General features: G+C 34.8%; 1 protein-coding gene across 2 annotated transcripts in view; it reads left to right on the forward strand.

Annotated features, from left to right (window-relative positions):
• Positions 1 to 24900, forward strand: part of DPP10 (dipeptidyl peptidase like 10) — a 1411353-nt gene that overhangs the window by 902088 nt on the left and 484365 nt on the right. For both annotated transcript variants that reach the window (XM_046019846.1, XM_046019845.1), the window contains exon 3: positions 19539 to 19634. In XM_046019846.1, coding sequence (XP_045875802.1) covers positions 19539 to 19634 — 96 coding nt within the window. The remainder of the gene's footprint in view (positions 1 to 19538; positions 19635 to 24900) is intronic.

Consider the following 24900-nt stretch of genomic DNA (forward strand, 5'->3'; position numbering starts at 1 on the left):
GTTTATAGAGCCTACTAAAAAAATGAAATTATCAATTTTAAAGTGAGTGATTCAGTGGCATTAATGCATTCACACTGTGTGCAACCACTCCCTCTGTCTAACTGCAAAGTATTTGTATCACCCCAAAAGGAAACCTTATACCCAGTGAGCAATTACTGCCATTTTCCTCTACCATCTCTGACAATCACCAATTTTCTCTTGGTCTCTTTAAATTTACCTATGTAATATTTCATGTAAGTGTGACCAAATAATATGTGATGTTTTATTCCTGACTTCTTTGACTTAACATAACGATGTAGGCATTCATCCATATTTCAGATATTAGTATTTCATTCCTTTTTATTGATGAATAGTATCCCATTGTATGTATGTGCCTCAGCTTGTTTATCCTTGTATTCAGTGATAGAAATTTGGGTTGTTTTGCATTTTGGCTATTGGGAATAGTGTTGCTGTCAACATGTGCGCACATGTAGTTTTTGAGTCCTATTATTTTTTTCATGGTTAGGGTGTATAACTAGGAATGGAATTATAGGATCATATGGTAATTCTCTTTTTAACTTTTTGAGGAACTCCCATACTATTTTTCCCATCATTGGAACCATCTTACATTCCCAACAGCAATACACAGATATTTTAGTTTCTCCACTTCCTCACACTCGTTTTCTTTCTTTCTTTCTTTCTTTCTTTCTTTTTCTTTTTCTTTTTCTTTTTCTTTTTCTTTTTTTTAATGATAGTCATCCAAGAGATGTGAAGTGGTACCTCATTTGGCTTTAATTCACATTTCCATACTGGTTAGTGACGTTGAGCCTTTTTTCATGTGCTTATTGGCCATTTGTATATCCTGTGAAGAAATGTCTATTTAAATCCTTTGCTGCTGTTTTAATTGGACCTTTGGTTTTATTGTTGACTTGTACAAGTTCTGCATTCTGGATATAATCTCTTGCCAGATATATGATTTGCACATATTTTCTACTATTCTGTAGGTTGTCTTCACTTTTTTGATAGTGTCCTTTGCTGCACAAAGTTCTCAATTTTGATGGAGTCCATTTATTTTGTTTTTGTTGCTCGTACTTTTAGTATCATATGTATGAATCCATTGCTAACTCCGAGTCATAGGGATTTACCGGTATTTTTTTTTTTTTTTTAAAGAGAGTTACGGTTTTACCTTATCTTTTTGGATCATGGATTGATTTTTTTTTTAATTTAATTTATTTATTTTTTTCAGCGTAACAGTATTCATTGTTTTTGCACAACACCCAGTGCTCTCATGGATTGATTTTGAGTTAATTTTGGTATATGGTGTGAGGTAGGGAATCTACCTTCAGTTTTTACATAACATACATTTCTCTTAGCACCTTTGTTGAAGAGACTGCTCTATCCCCATTGTGTGGTATTTCACTCTTGTTGATTATCACTGATCACAGATAATATGGATTTATTTAAGATGTGCATTTTTAATATATGACTCTATGTTTCTGTCCTTGTGCCAGCATCACACTGTGTTGGTTACTATAACTTTGTAGTAAGTTTTGACATGAGAAAGTATGAATGGTCCAAATTTTTTAAAATTGTTTTGCTATTCAGAGTCCCTTGTAATTCATATCAATTCAAAAATTGGCTTTTCCATTTTTGCAAAAATAGGCAGTTGTGGTTTTGATAGTAATTGTGTTGAATATGTGGATCACTTTGGTTAATATTATCATCTTAGAAATATTAGTGACAAACATAAATTATCCTTCCATTTATTTATGTCTTTAATTTCTTTCAGTAATACTTTGTGATTTTAAATGTACAAGTCTTTCATTCTTCAGTGAAGTTTATTCTTAAGTATTTTATTCTTTTGGGTGTTACAATAAATATAATTGATTTTTTAATATCCTTTTTTTTGATTACTCAGTGCTGGTGTATACAAATACAACTATTTTTAGAATGTTGATTGGGTACCCTTTAACTGTGTGGAATTCACTGATTAGTTCTCGGGGGTTATTAAGGATTATTTGGTCTTTTAGTGTATATAGTTTATTTCTTCCTTTCTAAATTCACTTCCTTTTATTTCTTTATGTTACCTAATTGTTCTGGCTAGATTCTAGTACATGGTTGAATAGCAGTGGTGAAAATGAACATCTTTCTCTCATTTCTGATCATAGAGGTAAAGCTTTCAGTCTTTCATCATTGTCATCATTGACTATTGTCTTAGCTTTGGGTTTTTCATAGATGATCTATTGGTGAGTTTGAGGAAGTTTCCTTCTATTCCAGATTAAAAAAAAAAAAAATTTTGTGGGCAGAGAGTGATGGATTTTGTCAATGCATTTTATCATTAATTGAGATGATTATGTGTTTCTCCTTTTTTTTTTTCCCTAATAATGTGTTGTTACTTTGGTTGATCTTCTTTTGGTGAGCTCCCCTTACATTCCTAGTGTAAATCCTTCTCGTTCATGACGCATAATCCTTTTGATATGCTGACAGATTTGATTTGTTAACTTAAAAAATTCTGCCATTCTCTGCTAGTATTGCGTTGAGGAATTTTGCATCTATATTCATAAGGAATATTAATAAATTGTCTTTTTATGTTTGTCTAGATTTTGATCAGGATAATTCTAACTTTATAAAATGAATCAATACGTATTTCCTCCTTTTCTGGTTTTTGGAAGAGTTTGAGAACATTGGTGTTCATTTTTTAAGTGTTTTGTAGAATTCACAATTGAAGCCATCTAATCCTGTATATTTCTTTATTGGAATGTTTTCATTCCTGATTCAATTTCTTTTTTTTTTTAATTTACTTGTTACAAATCTATACAAAGTTTCACAACCCTGAGTTGGTGACTTGAGACAAAATCAAGAGTTGGAAGCTTGACTCACAGAGCCACCCAGGTGCCTTTACAACTTACTTTGAACTGATGCTAACTCAACCTCAATAGCCTACATAAACTCTACTTTTATATAGTTTTGCCCTTCCTTATATTGGTTTTGTTGCAAATTACATATTCTATACATTGTGCACCCTTTAACATAGATTTAAAATTATTTCTTCATTTGTCTTTTATATCATATAAGAAATAGAGAGTGGAATTCTAAACCAAATACAGTAATATTGACTTTTATGTTCAGCTATATAGTTATTTTACTAGAGATCTTTATTTTTTAATCTGATTTTAAGTTACTAATTCCTTTTACTTCATCTTAAAGCACTCCCTTTAAAATTTCCTAGAGGTCAGATCCACTTGCAATGGACCTCCTCAGTTTTGGTTTCTGGCCTCACAGTTTTTGATAAGAAATGAGAGACTATGGACTCTGAAAAACAACCCGAGGGTTTTGAAGGGGCGGGGGGGGGGGGGGGGGAGGTTGAGGAACCAGGTGGTGGGTAATAGGGAGGGCACGTACTGCATGGAGCACTGGGTGTGATGCCAAAACAATGAACACTGTTATGCTATAAATAAACAAATTAAAAAAAAAAAAGAAATCTGCATTTAAAACCATTGAAGATTCCCTATATGTAAATTGATTGTCTTTTGCTGCTTTCAAGATTGTGTGTTTGTCATTGGCTTTTGGTAATTCGATTACAGTGTGTCTCAACCTGAATCTCCCTGTGTTTATCCTTCTTGGAATTTTTGAGCTTCTTGAGCACATAAATACATGTATTTTGACAAATTTAGGAGGTGCTTGGCATTATCTCTGCAGATACTCTTTCTGTCCTTTCTTTTCTCTGTTGGGGACTCCCTTTGCTCATATACTGGTATGTTTAATGGTCTTCCACATATCCTTAAGTTTTGTTTTCTATTTTCTTCTTTTTGTTCCTCAGGGTAGATAATTTCAGTTAGCTTAAATTCTAGTTCACTGTTTTTTTTCCTTCTGCCTCCTCAAGCCTACTATTTAAACCCTCTACTAAATTTTAATTCTCATTGTAGTACATTTTTAGCTCCAGAATATATGTGGATTTTTTAAAAGATTTCTATCTGGGGGCACCGGGGTGGCTCAGTAGTTAGGCATCTGCCTTCAGCTCAGGTCATGATCCCAGGTTCTGGGCATCGAGCCCCACATCAGGCTCCCCGCTCCACAGGAAACGTGCTTGACCCCCTGCTTCTGTTCCCTCTCTCCCTGTGTCTTTCTCTCTGTCAAATAAATAAATAACATCTTTACAAAAATTTCTATCTCTTTAATGATATTCTCCATTTTTTTTTATACATTGTCTTTATGGTTTCCTTTTGCTCTTTGTTCATGGTTTCCTTTAGTTCAGTGAGTATATTTAAAACAGTTGATTTAAAGTCTTCATCTAATAAGAAACTTGTTTCTGCTTCCTCAGGGGCAGTTTCTGCTAATTTCTCCTGTCAATGGACCATACAATCTTGATTCTTTCCATGCTTTAAATTTTGTACTGAAAACTGCATTCTGAATACAATAATATAGAACACTTAATGCTGGATTCTTTCCCCTCTTAAGAACATATTTTTTGTTGTTGTTTGCTGTAGACTGGAGCTTTTTTTGTTGTTGTTTAATTGACTTTTCTGATGTATTTTGAAAAGTCAGAATTTTCTGTCATATGTAGTCTCTGAAGTTTCTTTAGCTTGTGTTCAGCTAGTGTTTTTACGAAGAATTCCTTGAGTTGTAGAAGCCAAACAAACTCTCCCAGTCTTTTCAGATCAGTTCTGTGCTGGGGACTTAATTCACTACTTTAACTGGTCATTTACAACTCTGCCTTGGCTGTCAAGTCCTGTTTTTATTAAGCCTAGAGTTCAGTCAGAGGTGGACACTTAGGGTCTTCTCAACCTGCTCCCAGCATGCTTGTGGTTTCCTGAATTTCCCAATATATGCAGGCACTTTGAATTTCTAATTTCTTAAAGAAAAGCTTGCCCCAGCTTTTCTTCTCAAGCTTGAGTGCTCTGTTTTATGCTTTAACTGTAATTCCCCACCCCCCCCCCCCAGATAGCTGTGTCTTATTCATTTACCTTATAACATTTTTCATAATATCCACGGATTTTCTGTGCTGGGTATTCTGGGTCTGGTGTAAGAAAAATAAGTGCCCTTGCAGAAAAATGAAATTGGACCACTTCCTTACACCACACACGAAAATAGACTCCAAATGGATGAAGGACCTCAATGTGAGAAAGGAATCCATCAAAATCCTTGAGGAGAATGCAGGCAGCAACCTCTTCGACCTCAGCCGTAGCAACATCTTCCTAGGAACAACGGCAAAGGCAAGGGAAGCAAGGGCAAAAATGAACTATTGGGATTTCATCAAGATCAAAAGCTTTTGCACAGCAAAGGAAACAGTTCACAAAACCAAAAGACAACTGACAGAATGGGAGAAGATATTTGCAAACGACATATCAGATAAAGGGCTAGTATCCAAAATCTATAAGGAACTTAGCAAACTCAACACCCAAAGAACAAACAATCCAATCAAGAAATGGGCAGAGGACATGAACAGACATTTCTGCAAAGAAGACATCCAGATGGCCAACAGACACATGAAAAAGTGCTCCACGTCACTCGGCATCAGGGAAATACAAATCAAAACCACAATGAGATATCACCTCACACCAGTCAGAATGGCTAAAATGAACAAGTCAGGAAATGACAGATGCTGGCGAGGATGCGGAGAAAGGGGAACCCTCCTCCACTGTTGGTGGGAATGCAAGCTGGTGCAACCACTCTGGAAAACAGCATGGAGGTTCCTCAAAATGTTGAAAATAGAACTACCCTATGACCCAGCAATTGCACTACTGGGTATTTACCCTAAAGATACAGACGTAGTGATCCGAAGGGGCACGTGCCCCCGAATGTTTATAGCAGCAATGTCTACAATAGCCAGACTATGGTAAGAACCTAGATGTCCATCAACAGATGAATGGATAAAGAAGAAGTGGTATATATACACAATGGAATACTATGCAGCCATCAAAAGAAATGAAATCTTGCCATTTGCGACGACGTGGATGGAACTAGAGCGTATCATGCTTAGTGAAATAAGTCAATCGGAGAAAGACAACTATCATATGATCTCCCTGATATGAGGACATGGAGAAGCAACATGGGGGGGTAGGGGGATAGGAGAAGAATAAATGAAACAAGATGGGATTGGGAGGGAGACAAACCATAAATGACTCTTAATCTCACAAAACAAACTGGGGGTTGCTGGGGGGAGGTGGGATTGGGAGAGGGGGAGCGGGCTATGGACATTGGGGAGGGGAGGCGAACCATAAGAGACTATGGACTCTGAAAAACAACCTGAGGGTTTTGAAGGGTCAGGGGTGGGAGGATGGGGCAACCTGAGGGTTTTGAAGGGTCAGGGGTGGGAGGTTGGGGGAACAGGTGGTGGGTAATGGGGAGGGCACGTTTTGCATGGAGCACTGGGTGTTGTGCAAAAAGAATGAATACTGTTACGCTGAAAAAATAAATAAAATGGGGAAAAAAAAAAAAAGAAAAGAAAAATAAGTGCCTTCTGTCAGTCTTTCCAATAGCCCCAGACAAGGCAGAGCAGGCAAACAGAGTTTCTTTGAGATAAGGTCTACTCTGCTTCTTCCAGAACCCAGGGGCTAAGGTCACATACTCTCATGCAGGCTGTTGACTTAAAGATCAACAGGGACTAGGGAGGGGATTGGAGTAATGACAAATAGAAATGCCACAAAGCTCTTCTACTATTTCTAGATTACTTTTTTCTTGATTCAGTGTTTGCTAGATTGTTGTAAATCTTTGACTATTTTCCAGAGTTCTGACAAAGTTTACTCTGGCTGTTTTGCTTCCTGTTTGATGTTTCTGTGGAGCAGCAGCCTCTCTTGGAGCTGCCTGTTGCTCCATGTTCACGGATACCACTCTGAGGACAGACTTTGCTGATACAGTTCACATGTGCTTTGGCCTCTGTCTACGATTAACATGAGTTCTGAGTTCTTTATTCTACTTGAAACCTTCAAGCATAGGTTTTATATCTTTTCCATCTACACAATTCCCCATGCCTATCATACCATGCATAATAGTTTGCATTATCAGTACAAACTGGGTTTCCAATAAATGTTGACCAGGGACAAACTTGCCAATTATTCATGCTTACATTAGCAATTAGAAATTTTAACAGAAGTATTTTGTGAAATTTCTTGAGGGAGAATATAGTATATAGGGTATGATCATTAAATATGATGAAAAAAAAATCTGATGAAAAAATGATATTGCCAAAAAGAAAATCCACATCATAGAGACCTAGAATACTATTTATTATACACTTAGCTGTTTGAAATCTAGTAAAAGTAAACAATAAAATACACAGTGATATACACAATAGGGCTTAGTGTAGGATATTTTAACAGATTATTAAGGACCTAAAAATACTTTTTGGGCATTTAAATTATATCTATCAACATTTACTGGATTAGGTATTAAATTATATATTAATATATATTATTTATATATAAAATAAAATATATTAAATATATTAAATATTAGATATTAAAATATAATTTTGAGAATTTTTCTAAATGTTTCTTAATCACTTAAAATGGCAATAATAAAAGTATACATGTGAATATACATGACATATAATAAAGTAGTCATATTTTTCAGAAGAAAAACTAGTGAGAATACCATTATTTCTTATTTTTTACAAATCTGTTTAATGTCTGGATGAATAGAAGTCATCAGATTCTCATATGTTTTCCTGTGTTAATTCTTTTTGGTTGACATATATGAAGGAATCATGATCTCATAATTATACGTAGTTATAAATGGAAGATGTGTTTTAATAGCTTTTCACATAATTATAGTTGTCCTTCCTTGATCTTCTTGAAAATTGGCAGGTGATTGATTCTCAAAGGTTAGTTGCCATGTGGAATCTGAAAATATGTCAATAAATTATCAGTACTTTTCTACATTAAAATCCATTTGTCCACCTTTTACGTTAGAAAGATCTCTTACTTATGTGTGATTCTGTAGCATTGTGCCTCGGCCATTTACAAAATATCAGTTCATTGCATTATACCAATTTTCCAATTGTTGATGGGGTTTATTGTACAACATAAAAACAAAACAGAACAAAAACATAGTTAACGTCACTGATGACACTACTTAAAAGTCTCACTAGAAAAATTCTGGGGAGTGCTTGCTGGTTCATTCAGTATCATGTGTGACTCCTAAACTCAAGATTGTGAGTTCAAGCCCCACACGAGGTACAGAGATTACTTAAAATCTTAAAAAAAAAAAAAAAAAAATTGGAAAGCAGTCAAATTCAAGGTAGAAGTCACCAGTTATCCAAAATGTTTTGCTTAAGAGCTTAAATTTTATAATTTTATAATTTGTAACAGATAGTCACATGTATGTGTGTTTATATGTTCATGCATGTATATGTTTACATGAGAGGCTCATTTCATTCATTTCGAAGAAAAGCATTTGCCAACACAGGTATCCTGTGTTTTCTGAAAGTTTGCATTATGCTACCTTGTTTTTGTGAAAGATCTACATTAGTATAATAAGGCTTTTTTTTTTTTTTTTTTTTTTGGTAAAACTGAAAATCCTCTTTGGATTTCTTTTGGTTAGCCAAAACAAGTACTGATGTAGGACTTTCATTAAAAACAGGTACAATATAATGTGAGCTCTTTGAAGGCAGGGGGTACTTTCACTTTATGCATTTCAATTTACAAAAGGTTTCAAAGGAACAGTCTACTTTCAAATACTGAATGAAACCTATACTTAAATCTGAAGTCATTGTTCGTTATTCATTCCTTCTTATAAATATGGTGTTACATGAAAAAAAAAAAAAAGGTGGTTAATTCAGTTCATAACCAACTGCCAAGGTGTTTTTCCTTGAGACAGTGATCATGTTGGCATACCGTGGAAGGGGTTTTGATTTTGTTTGTGTGTATTTCAGATTTTAAACAGATTTTACACAGTTATTAAAAGATTTAAGTATTGATATTTAATACAATTTTTATATTTTATAATTGTATCGAGGAAATTCTTGAGTGAAATTGCATTTTTTTAATTGAGCACATATGGACATAATAGTGTTGGCTCACAATAAAGTGCTCTGAATTTCATCCATCATTGTTTTGTACCAAGGGTGAAAATTTCAACCCAGTGTAAAAGGAAGATAATGTTGTAATATTATTGTGAATATAATTTTGAGTATAGGACCCCTCTTCGGTAGTTTTCACAGACTATACTCTGTAAACCTGAGTTGTAGGGTAATAAAGATAGGAACCAAAAATTTGCTAATGGTAATGTAATTGAAACAGTGTACCTGAGGGAGGAACACGGCTATATAAGAACTCAAAGGCTCAAAGTACAACCATAGCACCTTAAGGTAAAAAAAATAATAATAATAATAAGGAAAAAGGCATCATTCCAGAGTATGCATGTGTCTGCATCATTGCATAATTTTCTCACAATGTGAAAAGCCTTTGTGCAAGTATATTTCTCATATTTAGCTTTTCTACTCAAATCCAGGAGATGCTAATTTGAAAAAGGCCTCAAAAAGAGGTTTGAGAATGATTAGCATTTTGAGTAATTGACTAATTTGACTAATTAAACCTATGAGTAAATCCTAAAGCTCTTGATTTATTTATTCAAGAGATGACAAGTTTGAGATAGAATTTAATAAGTCCTTCAGAACCTGAAAATACATTCTTTCTTTGATGAGCATTTAGAGTCTCTGCTGAAAACAAGGGGAAGTTGTCTAACATATAATAGCAGTGAGGGGATCTAGGCCATTGTGCGTGCGTGTGTGTGTGCATGCATGTGTGTGCATACGCATATCAGTGTGCGTGCATGGTATTTCCAAAAAAATTCTATATGAAGAGGTCAAAAATATGGTAAAGTAGAGCTGTTCTGGCTGTGGAGTTCTGACCACATAAACCCCGTCCTTCCCCCTCCAGTCTTTGTCCTAAGAGAGTTTATAGGAGTTTCTGGAATACAGCAGGCGGTGGTGTGATTTTGGTCAGAACTTTTCTCTCTACAAAGAGGAAACTTACGTGTTAACAGACTAAGTGAAATTGTCATGGGCATATGTGCTTCCTAAGGGTTGAACTAGAATTAGCATATGACCTGCTAGCTCTGATGACTCTTAATTCAGCGCTGTTGCTTGTTCTTGTTTGAGAATAGGGATGGGAGTATAGGTCCATATTTGTGTGTTGGGAACCTTAGGGAAGAAGAAAGGGTTACAGGAGGCAAACTTCTGGTAATCCACATTTCATTATTTCATATTCAATGTAAAATTCCTAAAAGTTCTCCCCATGTATGGTGAAAAGGGAGCAGGGTGGGGAAGGGGAAGAAGGAGACACGTGAATAAATATAGAATACCTTATTTACCAGCTGTCCTGTTGGATTCTCTTCAGTATAGCCCCAGCTTTGGTCATAGTTTGGTAACTTTTCACATAGCTGATTTTTAATATGCATTTTTATAATTGAAATATGGCTTTTGATATGAATACCACGTGCCAGAAATATACTTAGGAAGAAACAAATGTTCAGTGGAAAATAATCTGATTAGGGAATAAATTGTATTAGAAGGGTATATCTTTGTAGAGTTTATAAGAAACTGGGTTAATCTGAATCAAAAGTAGTTGTAGGCCGTAGAATTGATGAGGAATTGACTGGCCTCTTTATTCAAGAAATTTAGCTATTGCCGCAAGATACGAGAGTAAAAAAAAAAAAAAAGGCAAAAGAAAGAGATACAAAAGTAAACTCCTGACATGCCCTAAGGAAAAAAGGTGTTTTTCTGGGACTATAAAACAGATGTTATGTGATGCACTAATTCTTTTTGTGCTTCTGCTTGAATGGCTGAATTGATGGTCACAACAATACTACGTGACAAGCTGCTTGAAATTTCATTCATTGAAAAGAGTAATAACTTATTATTTGTGTGATTCATATTTTTGACCTTATAGATTCAATATAGTCAAATGTCCTTCTTCCAAAAAGAGACTTTAGAGTGAATTTTACATTTTGCCTTTTTTTTTTTTAATTAATTATAAGAAGAGCCTCAAATACTGAGTTTCTGGTAGGGTAAATCTGAGATTTACGTTCATATATTTTGAAATATTTGGCTTAAAATCTTTTTTTTTTTTTTTAATATTTTATTTATTTATTTGACAGAGAGAGATCACAAGTAGGCAGAGAGGCAGGCAGAGAGAGAGAGAGAGGGAAGCAGGCTCCCTGCCGAGCAGAGAGCCCGATGCGGGGCTCGATCCCAGGACCCTGAGATCATGACCTGAGCCGAAGGCAGCGGCTTAACCCACTGAGCCACCCAGGCGCCCCTGAAATATTTGGCTTAAAACAAGAGTGAAAGACAAGGATATTCCAGAAGAACAAGAAAACATTTCTTTGTGGTTCTGAAATTGAAAAATTTAAAGCTTCTTCATATTGACTTATACATTTTAATGTTTTAATGATAATAATGAAAATGACTAACTTTTAGTAAACTGCATATTTTGCCTAATGATTTCTATATATTTGCTAATTTCTTTAAAAAATAAATAGGGGTGTACCTGGATGGCTTATTCAGTTAAATGTCCGACTCAATTTCAACTCCCGTCATGATCTCAGGATCTTAAAGGCGAGCCCTGTGTCCAGGTGCACGCTTAGGGTGGAGTCTCTTCCTCTACCCGTCTCCCGACCCATGCTCTCTCTAAACCAAAAATCAATCAATCAATCCAATTTTCATTAAAAAGTCCACCTGTAATCATCCTTATTCTTAACTAATAGGTACTGGGTAGCATATTTCTGGTGAGATTGCAGTTAAATATGAGATACCTCTCTGATGTCTCTCTCTCTTTGTGTGTGTATGTATTTATACATACTATATCTGAAAACCTATAATAATTAATAACTGCTGGTTAAAGGCTAAGTATTTTTTTAAAGATTTTATTTATTTATTTGACAGAGAGAGATCACAAGTAGGCAGAGAGGCAGGCAGAGAGAGAGAGGAAGGGAAGCAGGCTCCCTGTTGAACAGAGAGCCCGATGTGGGGCTTGATCCCAGGACCCTGAGATCATGACCTGAGCCGAAGGCAGTGGCTTAATCCACTGAGCCACCCAGGTGCCCCAAAGGCTAAGTATTTTTTAGCCAAATAAGACCCTATGATTATTGTTATAATTATGAAGAGGAGCACAAAAATCTAATAAGATGCATGGTATAACAAAAATCACAAGAGGAGAAGGGAATAGAGGAGTTGGGGGTTGGGTAAAATAGGTAAAGTGGAGTGGGAGAAATAGGCTTCCAGTAATTGTATGAATAAGTCCTAGGAATAAAAAGCACAACATAAGGAATGCAGTCAATGATATCGTAATGGGGATGTAAAGGGACAGATGGTAGCTACATTTGTGGTGAACATAGCTTATAATATATAAACTTGCCAATTCACTAAGTTGTACATCTGAAACTTATGTAACATTGTATGTCAACTGTACTAAAAAAAATTGGAAATGATAATCATTTGTTAAATGGTTACAAGATACAGAATCTTAGCTAAAATGTTCAGCTTTGGCAACATGAATTCAGTGACGGAACTGACATTCAATAATTCATTCCATGTTCTTTTTTCTGCTCTAATCTGTCTTTTAAGATCATAGACTGTTACTGGTATTTTTGTGCTTTCTTCCAAAAATCCAATCTTGCTTTTAAATGGCCTTTTGAAATAAGTTGATTGCATAATCTTAGAAGAAAAAAGAAAGTTCTTTAGTATTGAACTGAAGAAAAACTAATTTCTGACTTTCAGTTCTTCGTTTCTCTTTATAGAAACTAATTGTGTTACTTTTTATCTAGTTTACTCTTGACATCAGAGGTCCAGAAATATTTCTTAATTTAATTCCTATTTGAAATAATTTCCTTTTAAAACACTAATAAAAAGTATCTAATCAGCTAGTTAAAATTTTCCACAAGAAGTACAAAACCATTTCCCCTTCTGTTCACGTGATTCTGTCCTCTCTCCTGATGCCCACTATACCACCATCTCCATTTCCCACTGAAATGTTTAAATCTCTATTTACTTTTACAGGAGGTTGTTACCTGTTTAGTGTTAGTGCAAGCTACTCTTCTAGCACATTTCTATTTTATTTTATTTCTATTTTAACATTGGTGAATTTTTAAAATTCACTGAAATAATACATTTCCTACCCCTTCATATCTGATAATCATGGCTAAATCCCAGACCTATTCAAAATAATTGTTGCTTGAACATCTCTCAACCAGTCAACAGACCATAAAGTTTTGTTTTATTATCTAACAGCTGCAGCATTAGTTGCCTTCTTATTTTCCATCTTTTTCCCCATTCTTTTCTTTCACTGGGATGTTGAAACACTATACAGCAGACTAAATGTCAAAGTGTTTGTCATTTGAGATCAGATACACAATCCCAAATTCTCTCTAATGTTTCTTAATTTATCACCAAGAAAACGAATAAAGGTTTGCTAATTCCCAGTTAAAGAATTGGTTCATAATGTAAATTTGAAGAATGAAAGTACATATTATTGAAACAGAAAAAAAAAAACCACACAAGATGTGTCCTGGTATAACCTGCACCTATTTCTTTTGTTCCTTTATTTTTAAATTTTTAAAAAAATTTTATTATTTTATTTTTTAGAGAGGGAGAGAACAGCCAAACCCAAGAGTTGGAAGCTTAATCAACTGAGACCCCCAGGCACCCTAAGAGAGATGGATATTAAATAAGTAATATTTTATTATATTAGGGAATAGGTAGTGTTTCAGAATTTCCTCTTAGGAAGATTTGTAAAGAAAGGTACTTTACATGAGGGGAGTCATCTCTTAAAATCATTTACACTCAGTTGCCACTTTCCTTCTGACCTACTTTCTCTGCGTTCAGTGTGAATGAATTTGGGATGAATGGATGGTGTCCATGAGTCTTTGTTGTTAAGTGGGGCCTTTGTGTTGAAATACAGCGAAAGTTGTTAAAAATGTATCAAATAATAAGATTTCCCCAGATTAAAAAAAATTTTCCAGATGATTCTAGCATAAATTCAGTTCCTACGAAATTAGGTTCTAATGTGGTTTATATTTGCTGATGAGGTGTGGCAGGGAATGCTTGAATGCTACTGAAGAGGTGAAATAGCACCCAGCAGTGAGCAGAGGTTTAATTTGGAATTTTCCTGACAGGTTACAGGCCGTTTTCTTGAAGAAAACAAAACAAAACAAAAAGCCCTACTTCTTAGTGAGTGCTGTGAGAAAAGAGAAAGACCATGGCAATGGGACTTTCTTGGGCAGGTTGAACTAGAAAGGAATGCTGATAAGATCTGAGGAGGGGATGCTGAGCAGCTGAATTTCGATTTGGAGAAGGGTTCTTGTGGCTAAAAGATAGCAAGAATATTCTTAAAATAACATATATAAAATTGTATATTGTCTTTTTTAAAAAGACCTAACTGATATGGTCTGAAAGAGGATGAGGAGAGAAAACTTAATTTGAGAGACATTGGAGTTTAATAAGTCAGAGAGATGCAGGTTCCATTTCAGTCCTTCCTCTTACTAACCATGTAAACTTTTGTCACTTACTAACCATGTAAACTTAACCTCACTGGGCCTCAGTTTTCCCTGTGGAGTGAACATGCCCAATAGGGTTGGGAGGGCATTTGGAAAATGGAAGATTAATTGCAAAGGATGAACACCCCAAAAGATTATGATGAGATTTGTAGAGACAAGAGATAGAGGAGAGAAGCCAGCTTGGGAGGGTATTAAATGAGAAGCTAAATTACTCATTATATAAAGGCAGAAGAACTCTTTATTCCAGGACTGAAAAATTCAAGAGACTTTAGTGCCCAGGAGCTAAGACAAATTTAAAGAAAGGAATGAAGAAAGAAATAAAGGGAAAAAGAAAGAAAAAAGAATGAAGTATATAGTTTGTTCTCTCAGTAATGATCGAAACCAAAGAAATTAATTCTTAAATCACATATATATGTCTCTCTCTCTCTCTGATTATTGTTTAAAAGGAAGATGAATTATAATAATTTGAATTACTTTGATGGGTTGATTTTATTATTTTTTATTTTTTTAAGATTTTATTTATTTATTTGACAGACAGATCACAAGTAGGCAGAGAGGCAGGCAGAGAGAGAGAGGAAGAGAAGCAGGCTCCCTGCTGAGCAGAGAGCCTGATGTGGGGCTAGATCCCAGAACCCTGGGATCATGATCTGAGCTGAAGGCAGAGTCTTTAACCCTCTGAGCCACCCAGGCATCCCTTGATGAGTTGATTTTAAAATCAATTCCAGGTAAATTGGAGTTAAAAGAAAAAATCTTCTTTTTAAATATATTAAATTATGGCGAACTACAGGAAAATTCAAAAATATTTAAATATTAAAATTCAAAAATATTTAAATATTAAAATGTTAACTGATCCGGTATGATGCAAAATGAAAAAAAAGGATCGTGTCATTTTGTTAATCAACACAGATCTAAACTTTTAAGTAAAGATTTTGCAATTAATCTAGCAGTTTAAAACAGTAATAATTCACTTGACCAATTAGGCTTTGTTATAAAATTAGAAGTTGGTTAGAAATAGAAAGTTTCATTTAAAATGTTTTTATAGCAATACACATTAAAGGAAGAAAAATATGTTTGTTTGAAAGAGGCTGAATTTGCATGATGATATAGTAATATTTTCAAATAAAAAATCTGACATAGAAATAAAAATATTTTCTATGAATGATAGATATTCCTTACCAAAATTCTAGAGAAAAAATATCTTATTCCATAATGAAATATTGAAGATGCTGCCATTGTAGAAAAAAGGACAGGTGTGTCATTACCACCATTATTATTCAACATTGTTTCTGGCATTCAGCATACTTGAATAATTCACTAAAATGAAATAAATGCTTTTTAATAAATGGTGCTAGAGCAATTGGGCATCCAGTAGAAAATTTAAATGAAATATGAATCTCAAGTGATCCTCAAACCATATTCAAAAAGTAACTCAAAATGCATCAGGGACTTACATACAAAATATAGAACTATCACCCTGTTAGAAAAAAAAAATAGGAGAAAATCTTCAAAATCTCAGAATAGGTAAAGAGTTTTTGGTCTCGACAGCAAAAACATGATTTATAAAAGGAAAAATTGGTGAACTAGACCACAGTCGTTTTGAAAACTTTTTATCTGGAAAAGTCCTTTTTAAGAGGATGAAAAGACAAGATAGAGACTTGGAAGAAGTATTTGAAATTGAATATCTGGCAAATGATTTGTATCTAAAATAAAGAACTTTCTAATTCAAGTGGTAAACCAACAAACACACAAACAAAAGTAATCCAATTAGAGATGGACAAATGGCATGAATAGACATTTCACTGAAGAAATACACTGTTTACAAATATTCACATTAAAAGATTTTTATTAGCTATTTGGGAAATGCAAATTATAACCACAGTGTGAAAAAAGGCCCATTTCCAAAGGTTTCATGTTGTATTATCCTTTTTACATAGTATAACAAATAACAAAATCACAGAGATGGAAATAACAAAATTACAGAGATGGAAAATAGATCAGTGTTTGCCAGTGGCTGCAGAGGGAGGCTATGGTAATGAAAGTGCAGTTCTGTCCTGGTGACACAGCTATTCTGTATCATGACAGCTGCTCATCATATATAAAAAAATCTCATAGAACCAGACACACCCACACACACACATACATGGAAGAGTATATGTAAAATTGAAATCTAAATAGCTTTGTATACATATCAATTTCTTTTCGTGATACTGATTATGCAAGATGTTGAATATATTTAAGAAAACTGAATGAAGTATATGAAGGATTTTCTTTCTGTATTATTTTGTACAACTGTATGTGAATCTGCAAAAACCTTATATATCTATAATATATGATATTGAAAAACCTTATATATCTAAAATATATAATATTGAAGAATGATAAGTATTCTGTTCATGATAATAGTAAACTATATATAATTAGGACTAAATATAATAGGAAAAGTAGAGGATCTATATGAAAAACAGAAGATTTGATCTAATAAATGTACAAAATGTGAGTGGTATAAGTAGTTCTGAGTGAAAACCTTTAATATTACTACATGGCTAAAGTTTTTCAATTCAGTTTGCATATGTAGTGCAATTTTAATAAGATTCTCCATTTGATAGGTTAAAATATGATTTTAAAGCCCATATAAAGGAAGATATGTTTGAGAATTATTGATTCATAATTTGAAATATTACTTGAAAATAAGATGATTTGATATGGTATACTTGCCTCATAAGATATTTCTTATATTAACATTTGTAGCTGTATCTGCCTTATAAAAGATGTAGTAATAAAACATGTGTAAAATCTGTATAACAAAAGATAGAGTAGACAAAATATGCCAAATTTACCTAGGAACAACAACAACAAAATCTTTGTAAGAAAAAAATACACACACACACACACAAACACACACCCCACAAACATATATATATATATGTTTTTTTTTTCTTTTTAAAATATTTTTAAGATTTTATTTATTTGAGAGAGAGAGCGCTGGGGGAGGAGCAGAGGGAGAAAGAGAGACTAAGAATCTCAAGTGGACTCTGCTAAGCTTGGAGCCCAATGCAAAGCTCAGCCTTGCATCACTGAGGTTATGACTTCAGTCGAAATCGAGAGTCAGGTGCTTAATAGACTGAACCACCCAGGTGCCCTGGTTTAGACAAGTGTGTAATTACTTGTATCTACCATTATAGATCATACAGCGTAGATTTACTGATTTAGAAATCTTCTGTGCCCCACCTGTTTCCTTCCCCACTCTGCCCCACAACCCCTGGCAAACACTCGCCTATTTTTAGTGTCTCCATTGTTTCCATTTTTCAGAATATTACATAGTTGAAATCATATAGTGTATAGTCTTTTCGAATTGTCTTCTTTTACCTAGTTGTAGGCATTTGAGTTTCCTCCATATGTTGTCGTAGTTGATGGCTCATTTTTTATCACTACATAATATTCTGTTATCTGGATATATCACCGTTTGTTTATTGATTCACCTCCTGAGGGACATCTTGGTACCTTCCAAGTTTTGGCAGTTATGAGTGAAGTTCATACCCAGAGTTTTGTGTGGACATAGGTTTTCAGCTCATTTGGGTAGATACCACAAAGCACAAATGCTGGATTGTGTATTTAGTTTTGTAAGAAACCACTTAATTGTCTTCCAAAGTGGCTTTAGCACTTTGCATTCCCTCCAGCAACAAATGAGAGTTCATCCTTTTATTTATGACTGAGGCCTTCTCTAATGCCTTTTGTAAGACATTTCCCTTCATATCTTTGAACTTGTGCAATACTCTGTATCCTCATTCTGACACTTAGCATTTTCTCTCTTGTTTTGCAAGTGTGAGTCCCTCAGGACAGATCCTAGATATGTCTCCAGGAACTTAATACTTCATTTTAAACTTTGAAAATTAAAGGTCCAGTATTTGTTGAATGAATAAAGAAAGTTCCAATTTTGATGTGTTGGAATCTGAAATGGAGCATTTTGTTCTAAAAATCCATATGTGATCACGATGTCCTCTCCTAGTCTTGGGATCATACAGTTCTCACTATCACCATTAGTAGTATTTTCTTTTTTCAGTTGTTTCTTAGCAGTTATTTTGTAGGTTAAGTATGTGGTTGATTCACATCAGAGGAAATTGCATTTGAAGTTATTGATTGTTTACCCCAGCTTTTCAGCTGGAAGAAACAAAGCTCTCACTGCAATAAGTGCTGAACCTTTAAAAAACAATATCTAATGAGGTTAGTATATATATTTGACATTTTATTTTCAGCCAGAGTGAAGGTCACTGCTGAAAGGTAACAAAGATGATTTTATACAGTAAATAAAAAATGCTATTGAAAAGAAAATGAAATACTGCTAACTTTCTATAGCCTCTTGTATCAAAAACATGTTTGTTATGCCAGATTTTGGCACTTCAACCATATTATCTTTCCATTTTTTAGACTCTTGAACTAAAAGGGGAGTTTAAATACTTTTTATGTCAGGGGATTATATAAACCTGTACTTTTTATTAATATTCTGGAGTTGTATTATTTGAATTTTTGTGTTTATCTTCTGAATCTATTTAATATTTGGCGGTAATTATTTGGTGGAACTTGGTATTCATTCTGTTATTTGGTGAACTTCCTTCTGAGTTGGGAAGTTTTCCTTATTGTTTATATCAAGAACCCTCAACTCTCTCATCTTTGGTGTTTACAACGAAAATGCAGATTTAGCTTTAGGAGAATATGTCAAAGTCATTTTAGAAAGTAATGGGCTGGATTTTGATTAAACCCTAAAAAATGTGGGTACAATGCAAAATAGGAACTCTTAACTTCTTTTATATTATATCACTACCTAACAAGGGATCGATCTATTAAATTTGTGCTAGATGAAGACAGATATAATATTTAAAATAATTTAATATTTTGAAAAACCTCAAGAAACGAAAAGCTTCAAATGCCAAAGTCCGTATGAAGATAGCTACTTTATATTGTCCTCTAATTAACATATCCTTGTAACAAAATAGTCCAAATTTTAGAATTCATTAGTTTTAAAAACTAACATGAGATAAGTGTCTAATCTAAGATTTATTTCATTTTAGATGAACTCACAAATTCATCAGAAACTAGATTGTCTTTAGAAGACCTCTTCAGGAGAGACTTTGTGCTTCATGACCCAGAAGCTCGGTGGATCAATGGTATGTGCGCCATTTATTTTGAATTTCATGTCATTAAAATTAAAGTAAATAAAGTAAATAATGGTATTTTTAATTAAAATGATATTGTAATCAGTGATTACATATACTGATATATTAATTAATCAGAAATTAATACCTTGGCTCTTGTGAGAGAAAACCACCTCCTAAGATAGGTCATCAATCAAATTATTCTCCAAGTTTTAGATTGACTGTTCTGTCTCTGCTATTCTTCATGATTGCTAGTTCTGTGGCTTTTCAAGCATATGTTAAATCTCAACATTTCTCTGGGTCATTCTTATTGGTGTAGCAGTCTAGATTTGGGGAGACTATATATGTAAGTGATTCAAATTTGGCAGTTGGATTAGTTTTCTTTTCTCCCTTTGTGGCTTTTCTTTTTAAGCTTTCTGAAGCTTAAGTGCTACTCTCCAGGGAGAATCTTTGCAAAGTTGAATCTTTAGATATGGCATGGAAATATACTGAACTACTTTGTCCTTTTCCAGCAAAAACACTGCCTCAGTTTCCCTTAGGTTATTTCTGATTTTATCATTATCAAAAGTTCTAAAAAAGCATTTAGATTAAAAAAGAAACAACCAAAAATAAAAGCTACCAAATGGCTCCATGGACTCTGGTTTAACTTAATGAAAGTTAATAGGAGAAGTTGTTGGATAATCTAATCATAAGAAATGTGTCAGTAAAAAGGAAGTCATGTTTCCATTCCTCGACGATTCCAATTTGCCTTTCCATATGAATCACTGTTGTTAGATAGCTGTTAATCTTTGCCCTTCACTTTATTTAGACACAATAACTTTGCTTGTTTGCAAGGCATAGAGTAGATTATTTGTATGACAGATAAAAAGGATCTTTGCCTTTTTATGTAATAAAGATCATCTCACATCCAGTCCATCTTTCTTCTCTAATATTCTAATTAAGTGCATTTATGCCTGCAAATCAAATGATAATTTGTGGAAGCTATAAAAAGAATGTAACTTAGTTTGTGAGGGCAGAGGCCAAATCATACTTGTTTACCTAGCACTGATACAGTTCTTGGAGATCAGCAGGCACTCAAGATTTGAATAAATGAATGAATGTATTTAATTGGAATCCAGTGTTATTTTTAGGCAAACTCAAGTTTCAGTTAAAATTGGTTGGAAGATGAGGGTGTATCATGGGGATGGTATTATAGATACAGAAAACAAGACAGCATTTTATTTATTTCTTTGTAGATTTTTATTTTGAATTATTCATAAATTTGGGACATGCCATCCTGTTGCCTTGCACTGTGATTACTTTAGATGTACCCTATGTTTAGTTCAGAAGAGCACTATGACTAAGGAGGGCTAATAAAGAGGTACATTATTAACATTAGATGGATCTCTCACAAATCCTTCCCCTGCTTTTAATTTTAAAATCATCTTCATACTTGCTAGCATTTCTATTTTCTATTAAAGGAGGTTTAAAATTCTATTAAAGGAGGTATAAAAATTGTGGAAAAAACAGGAGTCATTAGATTTGAACTGGTCAGGAACATTCTGTTTTATTTACCATAATTTTGGCCAAACTGTAGAAATTTGTGTAGTCTTTGACTTTGGAAAACAATAAAAAATCATGGGCTTCATCACCCTTCTCAGGCGAGCTTGGACTATTCAAAGGGGCATTTACTCCTGAATATAACTAACACTTTGATATTTAAATGCCAAAAGCCTGTACAGATACTTATGGTGAACTACTTGCTAAATTAAGCCACATTTCAATATCTAGGACACACATTCCACTTTAACCCTTTGCAGGATACCAACATAGTGTATTTGCAGTTAATCATTTTCATCACTTTTTTCATCATTTCTTTTCCAATCATTGGTAAATCCGATGTTGAGAAAATATCCTTGGACAAAGCTAGAGTGTTGTTATTAAACTCTAAGTAAAACCTAACACCTGAAATATTTAGGAAATGATTTAGCATAAAAAGAATCTTTGAAACAAGGTTAAACACAATTTAAGCTTTCAGACGCATGCAGTCCTTACAAACATCACTGAAGAAACGGACTCACTGTTAGTGGATTATGTGCGCTGGCTTGCTTTTCAAGTAGAACAGTGGATTTGTGTTCATTCATTTCTCTTATCCAACTCAGATCTCCTTTCTGGCAATCATTAGATACGTGGCCTATTTACACATTCCTCACACAGCCAGAAAATACAGTGGGAACTATGTGGATAAAATGTGTGACCTTGGCCTCATTATCACAGATTATATCTAAGGGTGAAATGTCATCTCTTTCTTTATGAGATGTCTCACTAGGTCATCTTTATGTAGGTGGCTTGAAAGAGTCAACGCTGAGCTCATTTGGAAGCTTCATTTAATTTTTGGAGGTCACCTAGGAACACTTAATGCATTACTGGTCAAGGAGAAGGAGGGAGTCGACATGGCCCTGGCAAGTCTAGGATGTAGTGCAGAAATGTCGTTCATTATGCTGTTTCTCAACTAATATATCTGTGAATGTCATTACAGCCTTGGATGGGTGCTCATGTTCATGGTTAGCTTAACAACTGCCTTCCCCCAAATCTACTCATATCCTTGAAATCTCCATTTTTATTGCATCATCTTCCTAGTTATGTCACCTTGAAACCTGGAAATCCATCTTCGGTAACATTATTCATCTCCCCACATACATTTGATGATCAATCAATCATCAAAGAAAGACCCAACATTAATTGGGGGCCTTCAGGGTTAGGTTTTGTGTGAGATGCTTTTTATCCATATTTTACGAATAGCATGTAAAGTTAAAATTCTTAACCCCAGAAAACTGAGACTTCAGCAAAAAAAAAGGTATCCAAAAACACAGCTGATAAGAGATGGACCCTGATTTACCGACTTTGTGACTATGTTTAAGTGTAAAACTTACCCTCTTTCGTTGTTCAACTATGAGATGTTGTTCCCAGCCTCTAACACATGGGCAAACTACTTTAATAATCTCATTGTTTTAGATTTCATTGCTATTAATCCTTTCATCTTTAGCATTAAAGGAATGTCCTTTCCCTGGGTATAACCATATAATGTTAACTTACGTGGTCACTAAAGGAAATATATATAGGGGCGCCTGGGTGGCTCAGTGGGTTAAAGCCTCTGCCTTCGGCTCAGGTCATGATCCTGGAGTCCTGGGATCCGAGCCCCACATCGGGCTCTCTGCTCAGCAGAGAGCCTGCTTTCTCCTCTCTCTCTGCTTGCCTCTCTGCCCACTTGTGATCTCTGTCTGTCAAATAAATAAATAAATAAATAAATAATCTTTAAAAAAAAAAGGAAAATATATAAATGTATTTATTAACATGTTCATGTTATAAAAAGTGAACAAAGAGGTCTTCAAGAGGTTTATGGCATGTGACATCACACCATCTGTATTGTGTACCAGTGAATATGTCCAGATGGCTGGATTTTGGCCTTTTTTTTTTTTTTTTTAGATTTTTTTATTTATTTATTTGACAGAGAGAGATCACAAGTAGGCAGAGAGGCAGGCAGAGAGAGAGGAGGAAGCAGGCTCCCTGCAGAGCAGGGAGCCCGATGCGGGGCTCGATCCCAGGACCCTGAGATCATGACCTGAGCCGAAGGCAGCAGCTTAATCCACTGAGCCACCCAGGCGCCCCTTGGCCTGTTTTTTTTGTTGTTGTTGTTTTGGTTTTTGGTTTTTTTGGTCTTCTGCCATTACTTTTTTTTTCTAAATTTTCTCTAACAAAGTATATGTTTATGTAATTTTTGTAACTAATTAGAAAAAATAGTGCCCTCCCCTTTCTTTAGTCACATGGGTCTCCAACCAATCCTTCCATCAGTGTCCTGTCAAATAAAGTTTTTTAAAGCCCCACTGAAAACTGCTAATGCACTTTTCAGAACACCATCAGAGGAACCCCTTTGCCAGTTGAATGAATTTCAGTCTTCCCTTTGTAGCAAGCCTCTCAGAATTAAGCTCAGCCTCTTTCCTATTTGTCAGCTTAACATCGTATTTTGGGCACATTGAACTTCTTGATGTTCTTCGTAAGCTCAGAAGCTTTCTTGACTCTGTGCCTTTGCCCACGCTATTTTCTCCCTCTGGAATCCCTTCCTCATAGGAAAGCTCAGATGTTATCCAGCTTGAAACCTGATGCCCAGATACAAAGTCAGTGACTATTTGTCCTACCAGCTATAAGGAATGTTATCTTCCTCTAAACCCTAAGGTTTGACTCCCCATATAGAAATTTGTACCTCAATTATAATTTTAGTATGCCTAATCTCCTCTAAGACAGTGCTTCTAGAACTGTTGTGAAAGATCACTATTTTTAAATTTAAGTCATTTTTTTTTTCCTTTGACCCTTGAACAGCACAGGGTTAGGGACACCGATCATCCTGCACAGTTGAAAATTTGTATATAACTTCTGACTCCCCAGAGACTTATCTACTAATAGCTTCCTATTGACTGGAAGCCTTTCTGATAACATAAACCATTGATTGATATGTATTTTATATATTATACCTATTATACTGTATTCATATAAAATGATCTAGAATTTAAGAACCACAATAAACAAACAAAGGGAAAAATTAAGATAAACAAGGCAAGAAACAGAATCTTAACTACAGAGAACAAACTGATGGTTATCAGAGGGGAGGGAGTTAGGGAATGGGTTAAACAGGTGACTGGGGATTAAGGACTGTGCTTGTCATGATGAGTTGCAGGGTGATGTATGGAACTGTTAAATTACTATACTTTACATGTGAAAATAATACTACACTGTATGTTGCCAATCTGGAATTAAAATATAAACTTAGATTAAAAAATAAAAAATGGAAAATGGAAAAATAAACAAGAGAAAAGAAAATACTCCTTTTTTAAAAAGATTTTATTTATTTATTTGACAGACATCACTTCTCAGCCTTTTGACTAAGATCAAGTGTATTTATTTGACAGACAGAGATCACAGGTAGGCAGAGAGGCAGGCAGAGAGAGAGAGAGGAAGCAGGCTCACTGCTGAGCAGAGAGCCTGATGCGGGACTCGATCCCGGGACCCTGAGATCATGACCTGAGCCGAAGGCAGAGGCTTAACCCATTGAGCCACCCAGGCACGAGAAAAGAAAATATTCTTAAGAAAATCATAAGGGGGCACCTGGGTGGCTCAGTGGGTTAAGCCACTGCCTTCGGCTCAGGTCATGATCTCAGGGTCCCGGGATCGAGTCTCGCATCAGGCTCTCTGCTCAGCAGTGAGCCTGCTTCCTCTCTCTCTCTCTGCCTGCCTCTCTGTCTAC

Source organism: Meles meles, chromosome 9, assembly GCF_922984935.1.
Source record: "Meles meles chromosome 9, mMelMel3.1 paternal haplotype, whole genome shotgun sequence".
In the NCBI taxonomy this organism is placed as follows: domain Eukaryota; kingdom Metazoa; phylum Chordata; class Mammalia; order Carnivora; family Mustelidae; genus Meles; species Meles meles.